The sequence below is a fragment of the Oryza brachyantha genome, chromosome 11 (genome assembly GCF_000231095.2).
Source record: "Oryza brachyantha chromosome 11, ObraRS2, whole genome shotgun sequence".
Lineage (NCBI taxonomy): Eukaryota > Viridiplantae > Streptophyta > Magnoliopsida > Poales > Poaceae > Oryza > Oryza brachyantha.
This window is the reverse complement of record NC_023173.2, coordinates 13346733-13365964: the sequence shown is the minus strand read 5'-3', so window position 1 is coordinate 13365964 and position 19232 is coordinate 13346733. Positions and strand designations below refer to the sequence as shown.

The window sequence follows — 19232 nt, the reverse complement described above, 5'->3', positions numbered from 1 at the left end:
TTGCTTTCCCTAAAGAGTTTGGAGGTTTAGGTTTTACGGATTCTAGAGCTATGAATATATCTCTTCTAGCTAAATGTATGATAGTCCTGAGAAATAAATATATGAGAAATTCAGGTTTCTGTTAGAGCTGCCCAACCTCCCGGTCCTTTTTTTGGCAAGGGATACAAAAAATTGAAGAGTGGGTTAGTAGAGGTTCCTGTTGGAATTTGTCTATTGTTAACCATATTTGGTTCTGGAAAGATGTTTGGATTGGAGATGTTCATTTAAAAATTTCTTTTCCCTATCTTTTTGAGATCTGCCAACAACAAGATATTTTAGGGGGTGTTTAGAACAAGGGGCTAAAGTCCCATCGAATGTTTAGACACTTATTATAAATAGTAAACATAGACTATTAATTAAACCCATCCATAATCTTGGGCTAATTCACGAGACAAATCTAATGAGCCTAATTAATCCATGATTGGACTATGTGATGCTACAGTAAACATGTTCTAATTATGGATTAATTAGGCTTAAAAAATTCTTCTCGCGGATTAGCGCTCATTTATGAAATTAGTTTTTTTATTAGTCTATATTTAATACTTCAAATTAGTGTCCAAACATCCGATGTGATATGGGGCTAAAAAGTTTAGCCCCATCTAAACAACCCCTTAGTTTAAGAGGTGAGAGAGAAAGGTATTGATTGTTTAACATTTAGGAGATCATTTTGTCCAATAGTGTTGCAAAATTGGATAGAGCTTTGTGATATTGTTGCCCCTCTCTTTAAAAGAATTAGAGGTGATGGAGCTGACGAGTTAGTTTAGAAAATAGGGAATAAATGAATTTTTTCTACTAATTCTATGGCGGTGTTCGTTTGAGCGCCGGTAAGTTAACTTACTGTCACGCCCAAAAATTCCTCACATGAATTTTTGAACTTAATTGTGTATTAAAATCTCTGTCCAAGACCGGCAGGGTAAAAAAAAGACAATGTTGATTACATAACCATCGTATTTAGAAACAACTGAAAGTAACACTTATTCTAACGAAAATGCAGCAGAAAGATAGGTAAACTAGCTCCAGCGGATACGGCTCCAGTCCATAGGCAGCGCTTCGGCGGCAGACCAGCTTACTCCTGCGAGTCATCTCCATCGGACTCAACTTCTAACTCTGGAGGAGGAAATTGAGTAAGGCTGAGTACAAACCACCGTACTCAACAAGCAGCACGGAAAAGAGAGCAGTAAATGATGCATAGGGATCATCAAGGACAGGCTAGGGTTAGTTGCAATAAAGCAGCAGTTAAATAAATAACATGGATTAAATTGAATAAAGGTAATTACATAAATTAAAGAATAAGTAAATAACAGTCATAAAATACCACAACACTGTCCAACGTTACACCATGTTGCGACAGGCCCAACCACTACTCAACGTCACACCACGTTGCAGTAGTCCCAAGTGAAAGCCAGTTTACCCAGGTCATTAAATGTTCGACTAATCACAGTAAAGCTGGGAGTCCGCCCGTAACCGTGGGCACGGCTATTCGAATAGATTATACTCTAATCAGAGGTGTACTACTGTACCCATGAGACACGACTCCACAGCACTTGAACGTGCGTCGACATACCACCATGGTATACCGTAAAGGAGACCGTGATAGGACACGTCACAGAACTCTCCCTATTTAATCGCACCGCACTTCAGGTTTCACCCCCTCCTTTACACCAAGTCGGATAGTCCCCTCTTGTGCCTTGGTAGATCCGAAAACAGCAGAGGCTTTCGTTACACCACGATTGCCCGTCCATACTCCATCACGCTTACCCTTGCCTTGGTATGTCAAATAGTTCGAAGTCATGCTTCAAATCCCACCTTACCCCATTCGGCATGTGGTTAGCACTGAATTACTTCCAGGGTTTCCCGTGAACCGGTCCTTAATTGCCATGGGTGCGGCTCTCAAAAACATGCACCCACAGCCCACCATTATCAATATTTTAGTTGACATTAACCGAACCAGGTAATGAATTACAACTAACAGCTATTCGGAACTAGTAAAGATTAAGTGTGATCCCATGAGTTACTTGTTCTAAGCATGGCTAAACATTAACCTAGGCCTAACTCTAATCATGTTACCCCTGGTCCAGCATGAATAAAGTTAGATAAACAACGGCATAATAATAAGGATTACCCAAAAAATAAATATATAGTAAATACTTTAATTAAAACAATGCATATTTGAATAAGTAAAGCGGGGAATTTGCAATAATAGGTTCAATATGATCAAAGATGAGTGCCACTTGCCTTGGTCTGGTCCCTAGGGAACTTCGGCGACGATCTCGAAATAAACCGGCGCTTCAGCGGGGTCCGATTCTAAGCGACAAAGCACAAAAATAAATAAAACAGGCACAAACTCTATTGAAACAGTAAAAGAAAGTATTTTTAGTGGATTCTTAACAATTTTATGAATTTAATGAAATTTGAATGAACCTAAACGGAGACTAGATGAATTAGTTATGATATTTAGAAGTTTTCTGGGTTTTTAGCTAAACAGAAAAGTCCTAAATCAATTATTGCGCAATTAAGTTGGTGCTGACGTCAAAGGAGGGGTGAGGTGGCGCCGACAAGTGGGGGCCACCTGTCGGTGGGAGGAGGGGAGAGTGAGAGGCCGACACACGGGCCTGGGGAGGAGAGGGAGGAAGGGAGGGCGGCGACCAGCTGACGCGCGGGGCCCGCGTGACAGAGAGAGGGGAAGAGGGGTGGAAGGCCAACGGGTGGGGCCCGTCGGTAAGAGAGAGAGAGAGCAGGGGAGCGGGAGGGAGCTGCTCGGCCGGCGGCGTCGACTGGCGACCGGCGACAGTGGCGGCGCATGACGACGGTGCATGGTGCGGCGGCGACGGCGCGACGGCGGGAGGTAGCGACGGGTGCCGGCGGCGACGGCACGGCGACCGCGTGGGGAGGAAGGTGGCGCTCGGCCGGTGTGGCGGCGGCAACCGGCGGCGCACGCACGCTGCGACGGCACACGGACGGCGGCGGCAACCGGGAGGGAAAAGAGGGAAGGAGAGGTGCTCACCGGCGGCGGTGAAGCAGCGGCGAGGTTGGCTACGGGCGGGAATGGGTGATGACGGCCGACGGCGAGGCAGACGAGGCACGGACGACTAGATTGGATGGCGGTGACGACGGAGCTTGGGCACGGCGACGAAGAGGATGAAAGGGCGGCGAGGGTGCTGGGGTGCCCACCTGCGGCGGCAAAGGCCGGCGGGGAGTTGGCGAGGTCGAGACGGAGGCGGCTGGACGGCGACGATGGGCGTTCGGCAGCGAGATCGGTCGACGACGGCGAGGAAGCGGTGGCGCACGGATGGGGGAAAAGGGTGGCGGCGGCATGGCGCGGCGCGAGATTTATAGGGGGAGGTGGCGCGGTTAGGGCGGGGAGGTAGTTGGGGACCGAGTCAGCCCCGGCGGCGGATTCGTCGGCGGCGGTTGCGAGTGGCCAGTGGAGTCCGTCTCAGCCACGCGGCGACGTGAGCTCGGTTTGGCCGGGAGGGAGGCGGAGCGGACTTGGCGCGCGAGCGCGGGCGGAGCTGGGCCGAGGCGCGGCCCAGGGAGAGGGGTGGCGTGCGCGCGCGGGGAGGAGGTGCGGCCGACTCGGCTAGCTGGGCCGGCTCGGCTGGGCCGGCCCGAGGAGGAGGAGATGAAAAAGAAAAAAAAGAAAAAGAAGAAAAAGAGAGAGGGGAGGAAAATTGGACTTCGGCCCAATTTGAGAAGGAAGGGAAAAAGGATGAAAAAAAAGGAAAACCCCACTTTTGCTGAATTTTGGATTAACTTTTTGGGCAAATTTTATACTCTGCAATTTGAGTTTAAATCCAGTTAATCGATTTACGAACTTTGATTAAATTAATTAATTATTTTTAGAGGATTTTTTTCTGAGTTAATTAAGCCAATTATTATTTACGAATTTAGGCTTAGGATAAACTCCGGGCGTGACACTTACCCCGGCGCGAAAAACGTAGTAATAGATTAGTACATGATTAATTAATCATTAATTATTTAAAAATATAAAATAGATTAATATGATTTTTTAAAACAACTTTCCTACAGAATTGTTTTGCAAAAAATAAACCGTTGAGCAGTTTGGGAAGCGTGCGCGCGAAAAACGAGAGAGATAAATTAACTGAGAGGGGGCACCGAACGCGGCCTATGGACATAATGCTGACTTTTGGAGGAATTGAAGATAAATAGTTGCAACTTATATGGAGGTCGCCCATACCTCTCAAACTCAAACATTTTTTTTGTCTAGTATGTAAAAACAAAATTCAATCAGCTAGTCAGTTGAAAAAAATAGGTTGGGATGGTTCAAAGAGCTCTTAATTATGTGGAGAGTGTGAAGATGCAATCCACATCTTTTTCTCTTGCCCTGTTGCGATATTTAACTGGAGCTTGTATAAAGATGCTTTAAAATGGAATAGAGTTCCAACTTATTTTGCTAACTTTGTTGATTGTATTTTTTGGTCTTACCATTCTAATTTTTTAAGAGTTTGCTTTTTTATTCTAGCTGCTAATTGTTGTCAATTATGGTAAGTGATGTATGATATGATTTTTAGAGATATTCTTCTCAAGTCTCCTATTCACATTATACATCGTATGTTTTGTTGTCTTCTGCAGTGTAGAGTACTGTTGAAAAGTGAGGAAACATTTATTCTGGATAGTTGGTTTCAAAGTCTACAAGTTGTGGCAAAAGCTTTTCACAATGCAAGATCTGTAATAGTCTGATTTTATCCTGTATTAGTTTTTTGAGGATGTATGACGTTTTCTTGCCTTGTTGCTTTCTGTCATAGCTTTGATTCTTTGCCGCTAGTGTCTTTCTAGTCTAATACAACTTGTTTAGTTGTTGTGTCTGATTTTTTGTTGTTATTTTGGTACTGTAGGCTTATCTGTAAAACCGATATCCTTGATATTTCCAAGACTTTTAGCTTTAATGAAAAGCAAAACAATTTTCATGTTGTTAAAAAAATTCTAAGTTCTAAAATAATAGTTTTTTAAAGATATTTTTACTAAAATGATCATCTATTTTCGAACTATAAAGATAATAAAAATACTACGAGAGTTCAAAATAAGAAAAATAAAAACAAAATAATACTATGTATATGGACTATAGTTTGAATTGATTAAACCGGAGCCTACCCTACAGATAGATTGATTAGTTGTTGTGTTGGGGTGGACACATATTCTTATATACTAACTTTCTATGTAAACACTTTATATAAAAACTTATCGCTCGTGTATCTGCGCAATTACTTGTGATGAACACAGTTTTAGAAGCTTGCTCATCCAAAAAACTTGTGCGCGTAATTGCTCGGGCCTAAAGATGGAGAAGATACAGTACAACAAGAGAGTATGAACTCAATAGAATAAGAAACTCTCTCGAGAGAGAAAAGAGGAAAGGGTCAGTGGGAGAGAACGAGGAGAGAAGAGTTAAGTATGATGTTATAAGATGAAACACATAATGTTGTATCTGGACTGACAGACATAGTTGAAATAGATAGGGTATAAACGAATTTTGTATAGAAAATTGTTGTACGAAACATACTATTCATTTAGAAGTTTGAAAAACATGCAAACACCAATTTAAAATAAAAATATAAAAAGTATATTATTTAACAAATATATGAAATATTTAAATTATATTTCACTATTTATTGTATAACTATAGTATAAAGATGACTGTAATATAATCATATTTTAACTATCTAGACTACAAGATAGCATCAAGATCTATGTGTAAAGAAGAGAATATGTTTAGTTTATATCGAGATTTATACGGGGATAAGAGAAAAATATCGTACGATACTGTATTTTTAATACTTACTAATGACATAACTTATACATTATAACAGACCAAACCCCTAAAGTTATGTCTCCGATAAACTAGGAGGATAGATACGCCCAAGACATGCACATCCATAAAGATTGGAGGTTGGATTGTATTGTAGTTATATGTTGTGACTTTACGTCACGAACACGAATGTATATGTAATTAGGTTGAACACTATTTGCACATATGAAAAGAACTTAAGTGTAGAATATAACCGAGTGCCTCGGGTACTATTTGTCTTAATTAATCTCCCTTTCTACAGGATGGGGGTGAGGGCTTTTATAGTCCCGGATCCCTATGTATAATTACCAGATTGCCCGCGGTTAGTTACACATAGGGCCTGAGGGTATGGTCGTAAAATCCACAGGCTTGGGGGACCACCCTGCCAGCCTGTTGCTTGAGTGCACTTGAGTACTGATCTCACGGTATCTAGAGAGAATATACCCAAAAGTCTTCCCCGACAAGCTTTGTTATGGCTTGCGTGGTAAGCCTCCCACATCCTTTTTCGACTCCTCCTCCCTTGGAGTTCTGCTAACTCGGCTCAGGGACCCTCTCAAGCTTGCATGCACATGCGAGTCCTGCCTCCGTCCGAGAAGCGAAGCATCTTCACTTGCAACATACCTGGGAGTCGAATTATCACAACATGCCCAGGAGTTGAATTATCACAACATGTCTAGGAGTCGAATTATCACAACATGCCTGAGAGTCGAATAGTTTGGACGAATGGGTAAAGGGGACGTCCCTGTACCAACATTATACACAACGTGGAAGCAGCAATAGGTAGGTCATATGTTGTCGTGTGTATTAAGAAGAGATGACAAAAGGATGGACCCATGTGATTTTTAAGTAGCGGAGATAGTGGTAGGCTTTTGGCCTATTCGGTTAATTCGGTTTGGTATTTTGTTTTTTTAAGAGAATTCAGTTATCTATAACTATAACTAATGACCAAATTATGTTAAGAAAAATTTAAGGCTGAACGATTCTTTGGTCGATCAGTCATGACCGAAATATGTGACAATTTGACTAGATAATAAAATCAGGCAAATTACAACAATATTTTGGTGGCATTTTCCCTCTTATATGACTAGGGGTGGACAGAAAGCTCATGGCTCGTTAGCTCGCTCGACTCGTGACAAACTCGGCTCGGCTCGACCCGGCTCGTTTCATTTTTCTAACGAGCAGAGCTAGCATTTTAGCTCGTTAGAGATAACGAGCCAGCTCGAGCTGACTCGTGAGCTGCTTGCGAGCCTAACAAGCTAGACCAAAGACACAAGATTCATCGGCGTTCATTGATTTCACCCTGGATTGCATGTGTTCAATACTTCATAGGTTCACCATGTGATTTGTTGGTTCAAACTTTAATTTTTAAATACAATTTCATATGATTTACATGTTTGAAATAAAAATTTGTTTGTATAACATATTGAAAAATTATTTAGGTTAACTTTTTATACATGGCTCACGAGTCTAACGAGCCAGCTCGAGCTTTATAACGAGCCAAGCCGAGCTGGGTTTTTAGCTCGTTGCGATAACGAGCGGAGCGAAGCCAGCTCGTTATCTTAACGAGCTGGACCGAGCCGAGCTGGCTCGTTATCCAGCCCTATATATGACATGTTTTTATAAATCAAATATCACATACTAACAACAAACAATATATAGGCCGCGTTCAGCTTACGGAAAGTTAGCTGACGCGAAAAACATAGTAATAGATTAATACATGATTAATTAATTATTAATTATAAAAATATAAAATAGATTAATATGATATTTTAAAGCAACTTTCTTATAGAATCATAAAAATGCATCATTTAGCCGTTCAAGAAACGTGCGCGTAAAAAACGAGAGAATTTTAGAAAGAGGAGAGAAACGAACGCAGCCATAGTATAATAATTTACCAAGGTAGCAGTTGATATATTTGCTCTTACTTTCAACTTCTGCTCATATTACTAAGATTACTATAGCTATATGACTTTCTTTCCTAATTTCGGTTAGTTTGGTTAAGATGACCAAATTAATTTCAGTCAACAAAAATGCTAACCGATTTTCTAACCGAAAATTTTAGTCTCGATCATTTCGGTTTCTGATATTTCGGTTCGGCTATTTTTGTACACCAACCCAAGCCGAGATGTATTAGCTACATCTAACGACATAGTTTTATCATAATTAGTCTTTCGTCTAGATTTAGATTTATATAGATGATAATAAATCGAGACACATAGAAACAGAATGTAAGTTTTTTTAGCATTGAGTAGATTTATATGGATGATAATAAATCTAGACATATATATAAATTATATACATTCATTAATGAATAAATTTAAACAGACTATAAACGGATGTAGGATGTTCTTTTCAAAAGTTAAAATTAAGAAAAATACTTTATTGACAGTTTTCCCGCAGGACGCACCTTTTCGCTGCATGTGGGCCCACACCAACTCGATCGGGAGTGGGGCCAAGCGCCACACCCACTCATCACTCGCTCACTCGGGAGGGGGAAACGGCTCCGCTTTTCCAAAGCAACCGACCACCCTTTTTTTCTTTCTTTCTCCTCACTGCCCTCCCCCACTCCGAGCCAGCCACCGATGCCGCCGCAGCCCGCGCCCGCCGCCTCCGCCGGCGCGGCGGCGCCCGACCAAGAGCCGCCCCCAAGCCCACCCCCATCCCGGCCACCACCGCCGCCGCCCCGACCCGCGCCCTCCCTCGCCTCCGCGCTCCCCTTCTGGTTCTACCTCACCGCCGCCGTCTCCCTCCTCGCGCTCCTCCTCCCGCACCTCCTCCCTTCCTCCCCACCGCCGCTCCCGCCGCTCCTCCGCTCCCACACCTCGGAGGGCAGCGTGCTTAAGCTCCATCCCGGGCCCGACCTCTTCGCCGTCACCTCGCGCCCCGCCGCCGCCGCGGGACACCCCGCCGTTCTTATCCTACCCGGCCTCGCTGCCGGATCTTTCTCCTTCCGCCGGCTCCTACCGTCGCTCTCCTCCCGCGGCCTCCTCGCCGCCGCCGTCGACCTCCCCGGGCAGGGCATGTCGCCGGCGCCCGCGGCCCCTCCCCGCGCGAACCCTTTCCGTGAGATCATGAACCGCGGCGTCTTCCACGCCTTCGAGCACCTCGTCCAGACCGGCGAGGTGCCGTTCCAGGAGCCTGCGGCCCCCGACCCGTCCCACGCCCTCTACGCGCCCGCCGAGGCGGCCGCGTCCGTCGCCCGCGCCGTGGACGCGCTCGGACTCGCCGCCGCGCCGGTGCACCTCGTGCTCCACGACTCCGCCCTCGTCGCCGGGGCCGCCTTCGTGTCGGCTCACCCGGGTGCGGTGCAGAGCGTCACCCTGATCGACACCACGGCCGTTCTGCCGGCATTCCCCGCGGCGGTTCTCGGCGTCCCGGTGCTGGGCAGCCTGGTGGTTCGGGTGCCGGCATTGTTCAAGGGACTGTTGCGGCTGTGCTGCGCTCGGGAGATGGGCGCAGAAGAGGCCGAGGCGCACCGGGCGGCGATGCGAATCGACGGGAAGAGAGATGCGGTGTTTGAGTCGTGGAAGGCTCTGAATCAGAGCTTTGATCTGAAGGAGTGGAGGGGATCTTCAGAGGCAGTGAGGAAATTGCCGATGATGGTGCTGTGGTCGGGTTCTTGGACTGATAGGTGGATCGATGAGGGGAAGATGGTGGTTGCGGCATTGCCGGATGCCAAATTCGTCTATCATTCGGGTGGTCGATGGCCTCAGGTCAGTTTGGTGATTTTTTTTCTGATCATTCCAAAATGTGGAGAGGGTTTAGCATTGTGCTGAATATATAGCTTAGTTGATGTAGAGGTACCGAAATGTAGAGAGATTTGGGCAGGTTGACCTTCAAGCTCTACTTTAAGTGAACTAGTGGCTTAATCATACCAACGTCACCGGCCTGATACAGCTTGCCATGATAAATCATGTTTTCTTAAGAATTAGTGCCATAAGTTTCAGATGTCGATTGCTAAAGATGCAAATCATTTCTAGAATGGAGCCAGTACTTAACACTCACTGTCTCTCATTCCAAACACGAGTTCTCTCAATCATCCTTCTCACTTAATTGGCAGTTCTTATTATTCCCATATTTTGATTCCCAGCTAGAAGGGATCCTTATTAACTAAAGCCAGGTCTTTATGTACTTGTACATAGGAAGTCATCATTAGCACTATTTTAGATCTCCATGTATGTTCAGACGATGGTGTATGTGAAGTTCTTGTGTAACTAAATTGCAAGTTGAGATAATGAGATTATAGTGATAATATCATTCTCATTATTTTGGAATTTCAGGAGGATGCGTATGATGAACTCTCGAAGCTGATAGCAGAGTTTGTGACATCATTACCTCCAATGCGGTCACAGTATATTGACCAATCTTCCGAAGAAGCAACAGCTCAAGAGTGATCAACTAGCTGTACAAGATTCATGGCTATGGTTCAGCATTAAGGTTCTGGCTACTGAAATGCCTTTTGGGCATATGTTTTGCCTGACCCTGCTCTTCATAGCTCCTGTTGTTAGAAGGAAATATGTACCTGTTTGCGCTTACATCCTTTCGGGTTTATTTTCCCCTTCATGTACCACTCCTTCAGGAATTGCTGAACAAATGAACCCATAGAGCCTTCGGTTTCAGGTGATGCTGACTACTTGACTAGTGTAACTTGAGATTGTTTTGGTCTTGCTCCAGAAGATTTTATGTACGATTTGGTTTACACAAACCATCTAAAGTTGCATTGCTTTGCTGTTCTCTGAATTGTTAAATTTGTACTGAACTGCTGGCACGGCTTATTTGTATCAATCACCATCCTGATATTTGGAGGCTTGTACTGTGCTTTCCTTAACAGGTATTCTAAAGAATTTTGAAACAGTTTGGTAGATTGATAAATAAAATCAACCTACAGTGCCACAAAACTGGAATCTAAAATTCGACCCATGGATAAATGAGAAGGGCATATATTTATTTAGCTAGATTAATTCCTACTGAATGAAATTGAATAAATTATCAAATCAAATCAAGACTCTTTTTGTCTAGTTTGTGGTGATTGTCCCTCTTGCTGTATCCTAGGAAACAGAAGTTCGTGCATTTGCTTTTCTGCACCAAACTCTGATGTGGCCTGCAGTGCAGAACATTCAGAATCACAAAAGAATGAAAATTCAGATAAAATCTGTAGAAGTGGTTCTGCTCAGAATACAGACAATTTTATTAGTCAAAGTTTAAATGCTGGTTTTTCCTCCTTGCAAAAAGGGTACTGGTATCATGTAATTTGTTCATATTGAAAGTGGATACTGACCTTTGCAGGGAATGCAAATCTCAATGTCTGCACCTGTGTTCCTGAGCACACTCTCAAGTCAAACCCAAGGCAATCTACTCCAATGACAGCTGCTTCCTGTGGAAAGATCACAAATACAGTGATGATCCAACAGTATCAGGCATTGTACTTGTCCATAATGTTCAACAATCTGAAGAAATCTGTACCTCTATTTGAATGGCCTTGCACCTCCAGCAGAGTGATTTCAGAGCCTGGGTTATCTTGTCTCCACCGGCTCTCAAGCGTGATATTATGTTCGGTGCAGAGTGCGCAATGATATCTGGCCTAGCTTTCCGGTATTCTCCTATCTTTACCTTTGGCTACAAGGAATTCAAACATCGAAAAACACAACATTCAATAAAACATTGAAAAACACAACATTCAATAATGGCCAAGATTTATACAAAAACTATTTCATACTACCTTGATGATCGCTTATAGACTGGTGAGAAGTAGGAAGACATATCAAAATGAAAGAATTGTACCTCAGTTCCATAAGCAGTGATCAGCTCAATGCTAAGAACCTCAACCTTGAAAAATGTAGCACCACTCTCCTTATTATCCTTTTGTGGTTCACCATCTACATGAATTTCAGAAACCTGTAAGAATCTCTATGTTTCGGCAATAAAGGGGATTCAGGTGTCTGACGAATATATGGTTCATTTCTGGGTTTATAGCAACTGCTACTCCTACTTGATAAATGCCTGGAAACCATGGTGCTCTCTTCAGCAAATGCTGGCCTCAGTTGACCCTCAACAACAAGGCTTGCTGGTGGCCTGTCCAACCAATCTATATTCGACTTGGTTGCGGTCTGCGCATACAGGTAAAGAACAATGATGAATCCTATGATACTTCACCAAATCATGGCTGCTAAATTGACAGATACTAAAATTTCAGTCAGATACATACCTCCACAATCATCCTTGCAAAGTACAATGGATGGCAGGAGTTCAAGGTTTCAAGATTTGTCCATCTAGGCAGATCTTCATCTTCATCATCATCATCATCACCATCGTCATCATCAACCGCAAACACTCCTTCCTGCAACGTTTCCAGAGATGCAGCAGCGTCAGGGCAAATGCAATCACCAATTGCCATTGACAAATCTAATCAAGAACCCTGGAATTGCTTGAGAAAAGGATCTCCCTCACCCCATCAAAGTCATCATCAAAGTCACTCTCCTCATCATCCGAGTCGTCGTCGTCGTCGTCGTCATCGTCACCTTCTTGAGCAAACTCGGTCGCAGACGCCGCTGCCAGATCCAAGTCAGCGAAGACCTGGGTGTTGTCCAGCCCTATGATAACATGCTGCAACCATGAACCATCCAAAGCAAAAATTCAGTATACAGTGAAGACAAAATTCAGAAACAGGAACGAAACCGGAAAAAGAAAATGAAACGGCGTAAATTGTCACCGCGATCTTGTCGTCTCCCATGATGCTCTCCAAGAGGGTGTCGTCGTTGTCGACCTCGAAGTAAATATCTGAGCAGATTGCCACACACACACAGAGCATGCAGCTTCAAGAATTGAAGAAGAAAACAACAGTGTCCCCAACAAGCGACCACAGAAGAGGCATTATTTGGCTTTTTCGGGATATTTACAAATAAAGAATAATTTGTGAATAAAATGTATATTTAAAAGCCAAAACTGAAAAATAAACTTCGGTAAAAAAAACCCTTAAAATCAACTCTAAATTTAAGATTAAAAGTTTAACACTTTTGCTATTGATTAAACATTTGATTTTTTATTCTTTTGTCAAACACGCGCGCAGTGTATGAGAGGCTATGATGGGAGGACGTGTATGAGATTTTTGAATTGCGTGCATGCCTTTAAATTATCATCCAACGACAGTGACCGGATTTAATTTATGAAATTAAAAATTTTAAACATTTGATCACTATATGGATCTAAAGTTTAAATTTTAGTTTATAAGCATAAGCAGAAAGACGAGGGCAAGGAAGCTGAGCTAGCTAGTTGGTGACTTGCTGCTGTACCTCCGTTCTCGTCGGTGAGGTAGGGGAACTCCGGCAGGATGATCCTCTCGTGCACGCCTTCGTCGATGAGCGTCGAGATCATCACCGTCGCCTTGCTGTTCACCTGCATTTCGCTCGCGCGTTCGCCGTTAAATTTTTCCTGGTGAAAGCATCTAGCAGAGCTGGAGAGATGGATGGAAATTTTTTTTATTACCTCGACGATTGTTCGGGCGGACTCGGCGTCGGTGAGGCGGGCGGGCTCGCCGTCGTCGAGCTGCAGCGTGTCGTCGTCGGCGATCTCCTCGAACGGGTGGTAGCGCCCTCTCCCCGGCGGCAGCTCGTCCATGTTGTCCGGCGTCGCGCCACCGGCCCTGCGTTGCGTCAGCATCAGCCCAATCGCCCCATCGCCGTCAACAAACTCCCTCGCTCAAGCTCTAACTCTACGCACACCGGCGGCAATGGCGGTACCAGCAATGGTGGCTACGGCGGCGGCTGCTGCAGCTGCCCTGGATGCTCCGGCGAGCGCGGACATTGCCCCACAATGAGTGGGAGTGACGACACGGTCGCGGCCGCGACAGGGCAGAGAAGCGGGCGGCGGGTCTTGTCGCTGCAAGGAAGAAACTAGACGACGACGACGACGAAGACGAAGACACCGGCGCTGCTGTGGCAGTGGCCGCCGCCAGCAGCATGGTGTACCATGGAAGGGGGAGGGGTGGCCTGGCTGGCTGGCTGTCGGCGACGGCGAGCGGCGGAGCAGAGGGGGAAGTGGAGGGGGAGGAGGAGATAGTTTTTCGTGGAGAAGATAGTTTCCCAGCCGCGCCTCTCACTCCCTATCCCGAACCGAAGCTGACGCGAATACTGCCATGATGATGAGAGAGCAGAGCGGCTTATTGGGCCGGGCTGGGCCGGCAGTTGTGGTTTTCTTTCGTATATATTATTCTTAGTTTTTTCCTGATGTACGCTGGGTGGAAAGAAAGCTCGAGCTTGGCTCGAAAACTAAACGAGACAACCTGCCTCGCAAGCCGCTCGGTATGCTTGTTGAGCTGTGGAAAAACTGACCTGTCCTATTAACAGATTGTATGGCCCATGAGAAATAGAAAAACCTAACCTATTATGCGCTCGCACAACAGCCACGCCGTTCTCACACCAAGACCGAGACAATGAGCACAATTGGGCGGTGAGAGAAGTTGTCAGCCGACGCGGCGCCGCCTTCCTCCCCATTGTCGCTCGATCTTGACGCCCTCGCGCCGCCAGCATCTCTGATCAAGCCATCTCGAGTTTTGAAACAAGCCAAACCAAACTGTCTTTTTTGCTCATTTTCTTTATCAAGCCGAGCCGAGCCAAGCCTATTTTTGACCAAGCTTTTTCACGAGCCGAGCCGGTGGCTCAGCTTGGCTCGTTTCCACCCTTATTTATGTTGGTATGTTTTCTGAAGTTTTTTAATAAAAAAGATTTTAGATAGAAATTTTATGATTTTACCTCGTTAAAGAAGATTTTTTTAGTTTAGCTACTTATATCGTTTATGCCATTTAAATATATGTATTGTGTTTAATTGGATGAGTAAGATCTCACTCCCTAAAGTCATCGGATCCAAGCATATATGTTCTGTCTGCTTCATTGTATGGATAAACTCAATATACAGCTCCGTTTTAAAATATAAACATTTTTTAGGTTGTTTAGCATATACTAAGGAAATATCAAAAGATTTTTTTTTAGTCACTTCAGTGGTCAATTTTAAAATTTTAAATTGATTAGATTTTCTTTCTAAGCATATGATTGGACTTAGAATTATTGGAATGATGAAATCGTATGTAATCAATATAGAAATGATTATACCATGATACCATGGTATAAATTTAAATTAAATATCAGAAACAGTTATATTTTGAGACGAATGAGTAACAATCTCACTGTCGTATGAGATTTAATATAACCTCAAACATATCAGGTGTGGTTTCATAAAACACGTGAATAAGAGGCACTCCCTTCAATTTATGTTATAAGTTACTTTGATTTTTATCATATGTTAAGTTAAATTTCTTTAAGTTGGACTATAAGTTTATAAAAGAATCACTCATATTCATACCATCAAATTAGCTTCATTAAATCCATCGTTAAAAATATTTTTTTATAATAGATTAATTCTGTTTTGGAAATAATGTTATATTTTCCTATAAACTTGTTGGGTGTTTGACTTAGATTAGACCATCAATAATTTATAGTATAAAATAGAGGGAGTGTTTATGTATTACTTAAAAAGTGAAGTCCGTCCGGTACTTCACACGTTGTACGAAACACAAGAACTATCCCTCGAAAAACAAGAAAGAAATCAATAGTTAGTTAAACAACAATCCACATTTTGAAATCAATATTTACCTTGAAATCTGAAGCAACAATCCAGACAAAAAAAAATTTAGCCCATAGGTGGTCGTGATTTCCATCTGTTGGTATGAATTGAACCCACATTTCCCGGAGAATGAAGTCCGCCCATAAATAAATTTAGCCCACTTAATCTCGGACGAAGAATTAAGCCCATAAGTGATATCGGCCCAGTTTACTTTTTTTTTTAATGAAATCAGACTATATTTAGCCCACTTACTTTCCGCGAAATAAATAATTCAGCACTTCATCGATTAAGTCCTCATTACATGGACGAATCAAGCCCACGATCAAAATCGGCCTATCTCACTCCTTGAGCTATTTCGACTTACAAAATAAATTGGCCCACCTATTTTCGGTTGAGGAATTCAGACTATAAATCAATTTGGCCCACTACCATAAATGAAATTGGCCCACCTCTTTTCCTCGATTGAATTTGACCCATCAGATAATTTGGCCCAATTCTGGCCACCACTTTTCCTTGATTGAATTTAACACATCAAATAATTTGGCCCATCTCATTTCCAAGAAATGAAATTGGCCTATTTTCCTGTTGATAAATACGAACCAACAGAAAAATTTCCAAGGGAAATTTGGCCTAAAAATGAAATTGGCCCAATTATGGCCCACCACTTTTCCTCTATTGAATTCGATCCATCAGATAATTTGGCCCATCTCTTTGTCGAGGGGGAATTCTGCCCAAAAATAAAATTGGCCCAATTTTAGCGCCACTTCTTTCCTCTTGTGGGAAACCTATATCAGGGGTATCTGGAGACTACACGAATACGTACGGTCAACAGGGTACCGAATAGGAAGGAGAATATATCAGTATGGTGGCGGATAGGAGTCTGATATGTACCGGATTATATGTCGTGTACTTCGGAACTAAACCATAACCGAATTGGGATAAATCTTAGTCTTACTAGATTAGGACTCTATCATATCCGTAGCTCTTTCCCCACTATATAAGGGGTACGACAATAGAGATTCATATGCGCAATACAATCGCCAAGCAGAAGTAAGATATTATCTCGCACGTCGAGAGCCTGAATCTGGGTAAATCGTTCCCCTCTTTAGGAAAAACATGGAGTTGGCCTCCAACTCCAGGATTTTTTTGGATTCGGAGTTTCTGTAGTTGGACGTGTTTGGCAGGAAAAATTTGGAGCAGAGTTAAAAATATTGGAGTGGAACTGTGCCAAACAAGCCCTAAGTGTATTCCAGCAAAAACATAACAAAAACTGCCAATCAATTACGGTAAATAAATAATTCCAGAATACTATATTTAATGTTCTTATTACACTACAGGTCACCAACTCGCCCATCAATTTGCAAATTTAAGTTTAAAATCTGAAGCAATCAATCAGACAAATTTAGCCCACAAGTGGTCGTGATTTCTGTCTATTGGTGTGAATTGATCCCACATTTTCCCGGAGAATGAATTCCGCCCATAAATAAATTTAGCCCACTCAATCTCGGATGAAGAATTCAAAAGTGATACTGGCCCAGTTCGTTTTCTGAATGAAACCAGACTATATTTTGCCCATAAATAAATTTAGCCCACTTACTTTCCGCGAAATAATTCAGCCTTCATCAATTAGGTCCTCCACATTACATGGACGAATCAAGCCCACGACCGAAATCGGCTTATCTCACTCCTTGAACTATTTTGACTTACAAAGGAATAAGTCCAAATTACGTCCCTCAACATGATGCCGATTCTGTATTTCATCCCTCAAGTCGAATACCAGATATCTGTACCCCTTATGTTACAAAAAACATCCAGTATAAGTCCCAAGGCTGTATGGACCTAAGTTGACCCCTGTTTTGCTTACGTGGCGCATGGTGGGACCCACTTGTCAATGCCATTGGGAGAGGTATTAAACGATGTTAGAAGTTAGAACAGATAGAAGCATGCCAACCATTTCTCTCTCCCCGTGCTTGCTCCTTCCAAACCCGGCCACCGCTGCCTACCCGGTCATCACCTCGGTCGCCGCCACAAGACGGGTTGCCGCCCCCACCACCCATCGTCCCAAGACCGGCCGCCGCCCACCTAGCCGTCCCCTCGGCTGCCGCAAGCCCAAGAGGGTAGGAAACCCCAAGACGGAGGAGGCTTCGCCGGAAACCCAAGACGATCGACGCCATTGTGCCGAAGGCCGTTGCCATCATCGGGCCGAGAAACCCCACCGTCTACTACTAGTGTGCACATTTCCTCTCTCTCTACAATCTTCTTGCTGCTTGTTCATCATCATAACTGAATAGTCAGCAACAAGGTACAACTCGCCCATGGCTGCCTCTGATTTAACCTTTTGGTTCTTGGTGTGACTACAGGGTGGTCATCAGTTCACTGGACCGATGAACTAGAACGATCCAGCATAAGATGTAATAATCAATCGAGCAGAGGACGATATGATGGTAAAGGAAGCTAGCTAGCTAACATGCCTAAGGCTTCATGCATCCATTGTGTTTCATCTGTACCTATGTCCTGTATGTAGTGAGGTGGTCATCGGCGTGCATTGTTTCTTTTTTTGCTGATCACGTCTACTCGAATAAATCTTGCTTCTACATGCAAGGGCACCGCTGCTGATGAAAATGACGAAGCCACTGATGCGAACAGCGTCCTTGATGATGAAGAAAACGACGGTGCCGCTGATCCGAAGAGATGCACCGACGTGGCGCGCCGCTGCTCGTGCGAGATCATGCCGGTGAGCAAGCGCGTGCCCCTCGTCTGCTCTTACTCCCGCCTGTTCACCACTTGGGGACCAGCTTGCGCACATCATACACCAGCGCCGCGCTCCTAGCATCGTCGGACAGCCCCGTCGGCGATCGGGCCAGCGCCTCCTGCCGGCAGGTGAGTATTGCCTTCGCCGCCGCGTATGCGCCACGCTCGCCTACTTGGTCGCGATGTCTTCGGTTGTCTCCACGCGGATACGCCCTCGCTCAACCTTCCTGGACGGCTCCATGTCGCGGTGGTCACCTCCACTGGCCTTTCCACAACGGTGTCCACGCCGACGATGACCATTGACTGCCGAGCAGAGGGCATTGATGACGGGGGCACTGGGAATTGGCGGGAGAGTGCGAGGCGACCGGTGTTCCACGGCAAGTCGTTGACGGACGACATCCTCATGCGACGGTCGTCGTGGATGAGGAGGCCATGCGATAGCGCCACGAGGGATGGAGGTGATCCGATGCCGCCACGTGGCACCTCAGGCCCAACCCTCTCCACCGTATGGCCCTAGCGAAATCTGAGTCGGAAGCTGACGACGATGAGGAGGAGACGACGACGGAAGCAAAACCAAAGCCGACGTCAAGGACCCAACGACACCTGAGATGTGGGTCCCACCATGCGCCACGTAAGTAAAACAAGGGTCAAATTGGGTCCATACAGCCTTGGGACTTATACCAGATGGTTTTCATAACATAAGGGGTACAGATATCTGGTATTTGACTTGAGGGATGAAATACAGACTCGGCATCATGTTGAGGGACATAATGTGGACTTATTCCACTTACAAAATAAATTGGCCCACCTATTTTTGGTTGAGGAATTAAGACTATAAATCAATTTGGCCCACCTCTTTTCCTTGATTGAATTTGATCCATCAGATAATTTGGCCCAATTCTGGCCCACCACATTTCTTTTATTGAATTTGACCATCTCATTTCAGAAGGGGGGAGTCTGCCCAAAAATGAAATTGCCCCATTTTTTCTGTGGATAAATACGGCCCAACAGTAGAATTTCCAAG

General features: G+C 44.3%; 2 protein-coding genes across 2 annotated transcripts; one reads left to right on the top strand and one right to left on the bottom strand.

Moving 5' to 3' along the window:
- The first annotated feature begins 8424 nt into the window (after positions 1-8424).
- LOC102712403 (protein AUXIN RESPONSE 4) lies at positions 8425-10315 on the top strand. Its single transcript, XM_006663445.3, has 2 exons — positions 8425-9555; positions 10123-10315. The coding sequence occupies exons 1-2, from the start codon at positions 8425-8427 to the stop codon at positions 10234-10236; spliced, it is 1245 nt and encodes a 414-aa protein (XP_006663508.3). The 3' UTR covers positions 10237-10315.
- A 288-nt stretch (positions 10316-10603) lies between these two features.
- Positions 10604-13956, bottom strand: LOC102712124 (uncharacterized protein At3g49140). Its single transcript, XM_015842681.2, has 11 exons — positions 13579-13956; positions 13325-13481; positions 13132-13234; positions 12552-12619; positions 12290-12445; positions 12048-12179; positions 11832-11949; positions 11624-11718; positions 11306-11458; positions 11121-11216; positions 10604-10943 (listed from the first exon to the last, which is right to left on the bottom strand). Exons 1-11 carry the CDS (start codon positions 13797-13799, stop codon positions 10842-10844), a joined length of 1401 nt encoding a protein of 466 aa, XP_015698167.2. The 5' UTR covers positions 13800-13956; the 3' UTR covers positions 10604-10841.
- Positions 13957-19232: the final 5276 nt, after the last annotated feature.

Excerpts from the sequence above, each read along its gene's own strand:
- LOC102712403 (XM_006663445.3), top strand. The coding sequence starts at position 8,425 with ATGCCGCCGCAGCCCGCGCCCGCCGCCTCCGCCGGCGCGGCGGCGCCC. Across the intron at positions 9,556-10,122 it reads CGGGTGGTCGATGGCCTCAG|GAGGATGCGTATGATGAACT; the intron begins GTCAGTTTGGTG and ends TTGGAATTTCAG.
- LOC102712124 (XM_015842681.2), bottom strand. The coding sequence starts at position 13,799 with ATGCTGCTGGCGGCGGCCACTGCCACAGCAGCGCCGGTGTCTTCGTCT. Across the intron at positions 13,235-13,324 it reads CCGCCCGAACAATCGTCGAG|GTGAACAGCAAGGCGACGGT; the intron begins GTAATAAAAAAA and ends AGCGAAATGCAG. Across the intron at positions 11,459-11,623 it reads TCACTGCTTATGGAACTGAG|CCAAAGGTAAAGATAGGAGA; the intron begins GTACAATTCTTT and ends AATTCCTTGTAG.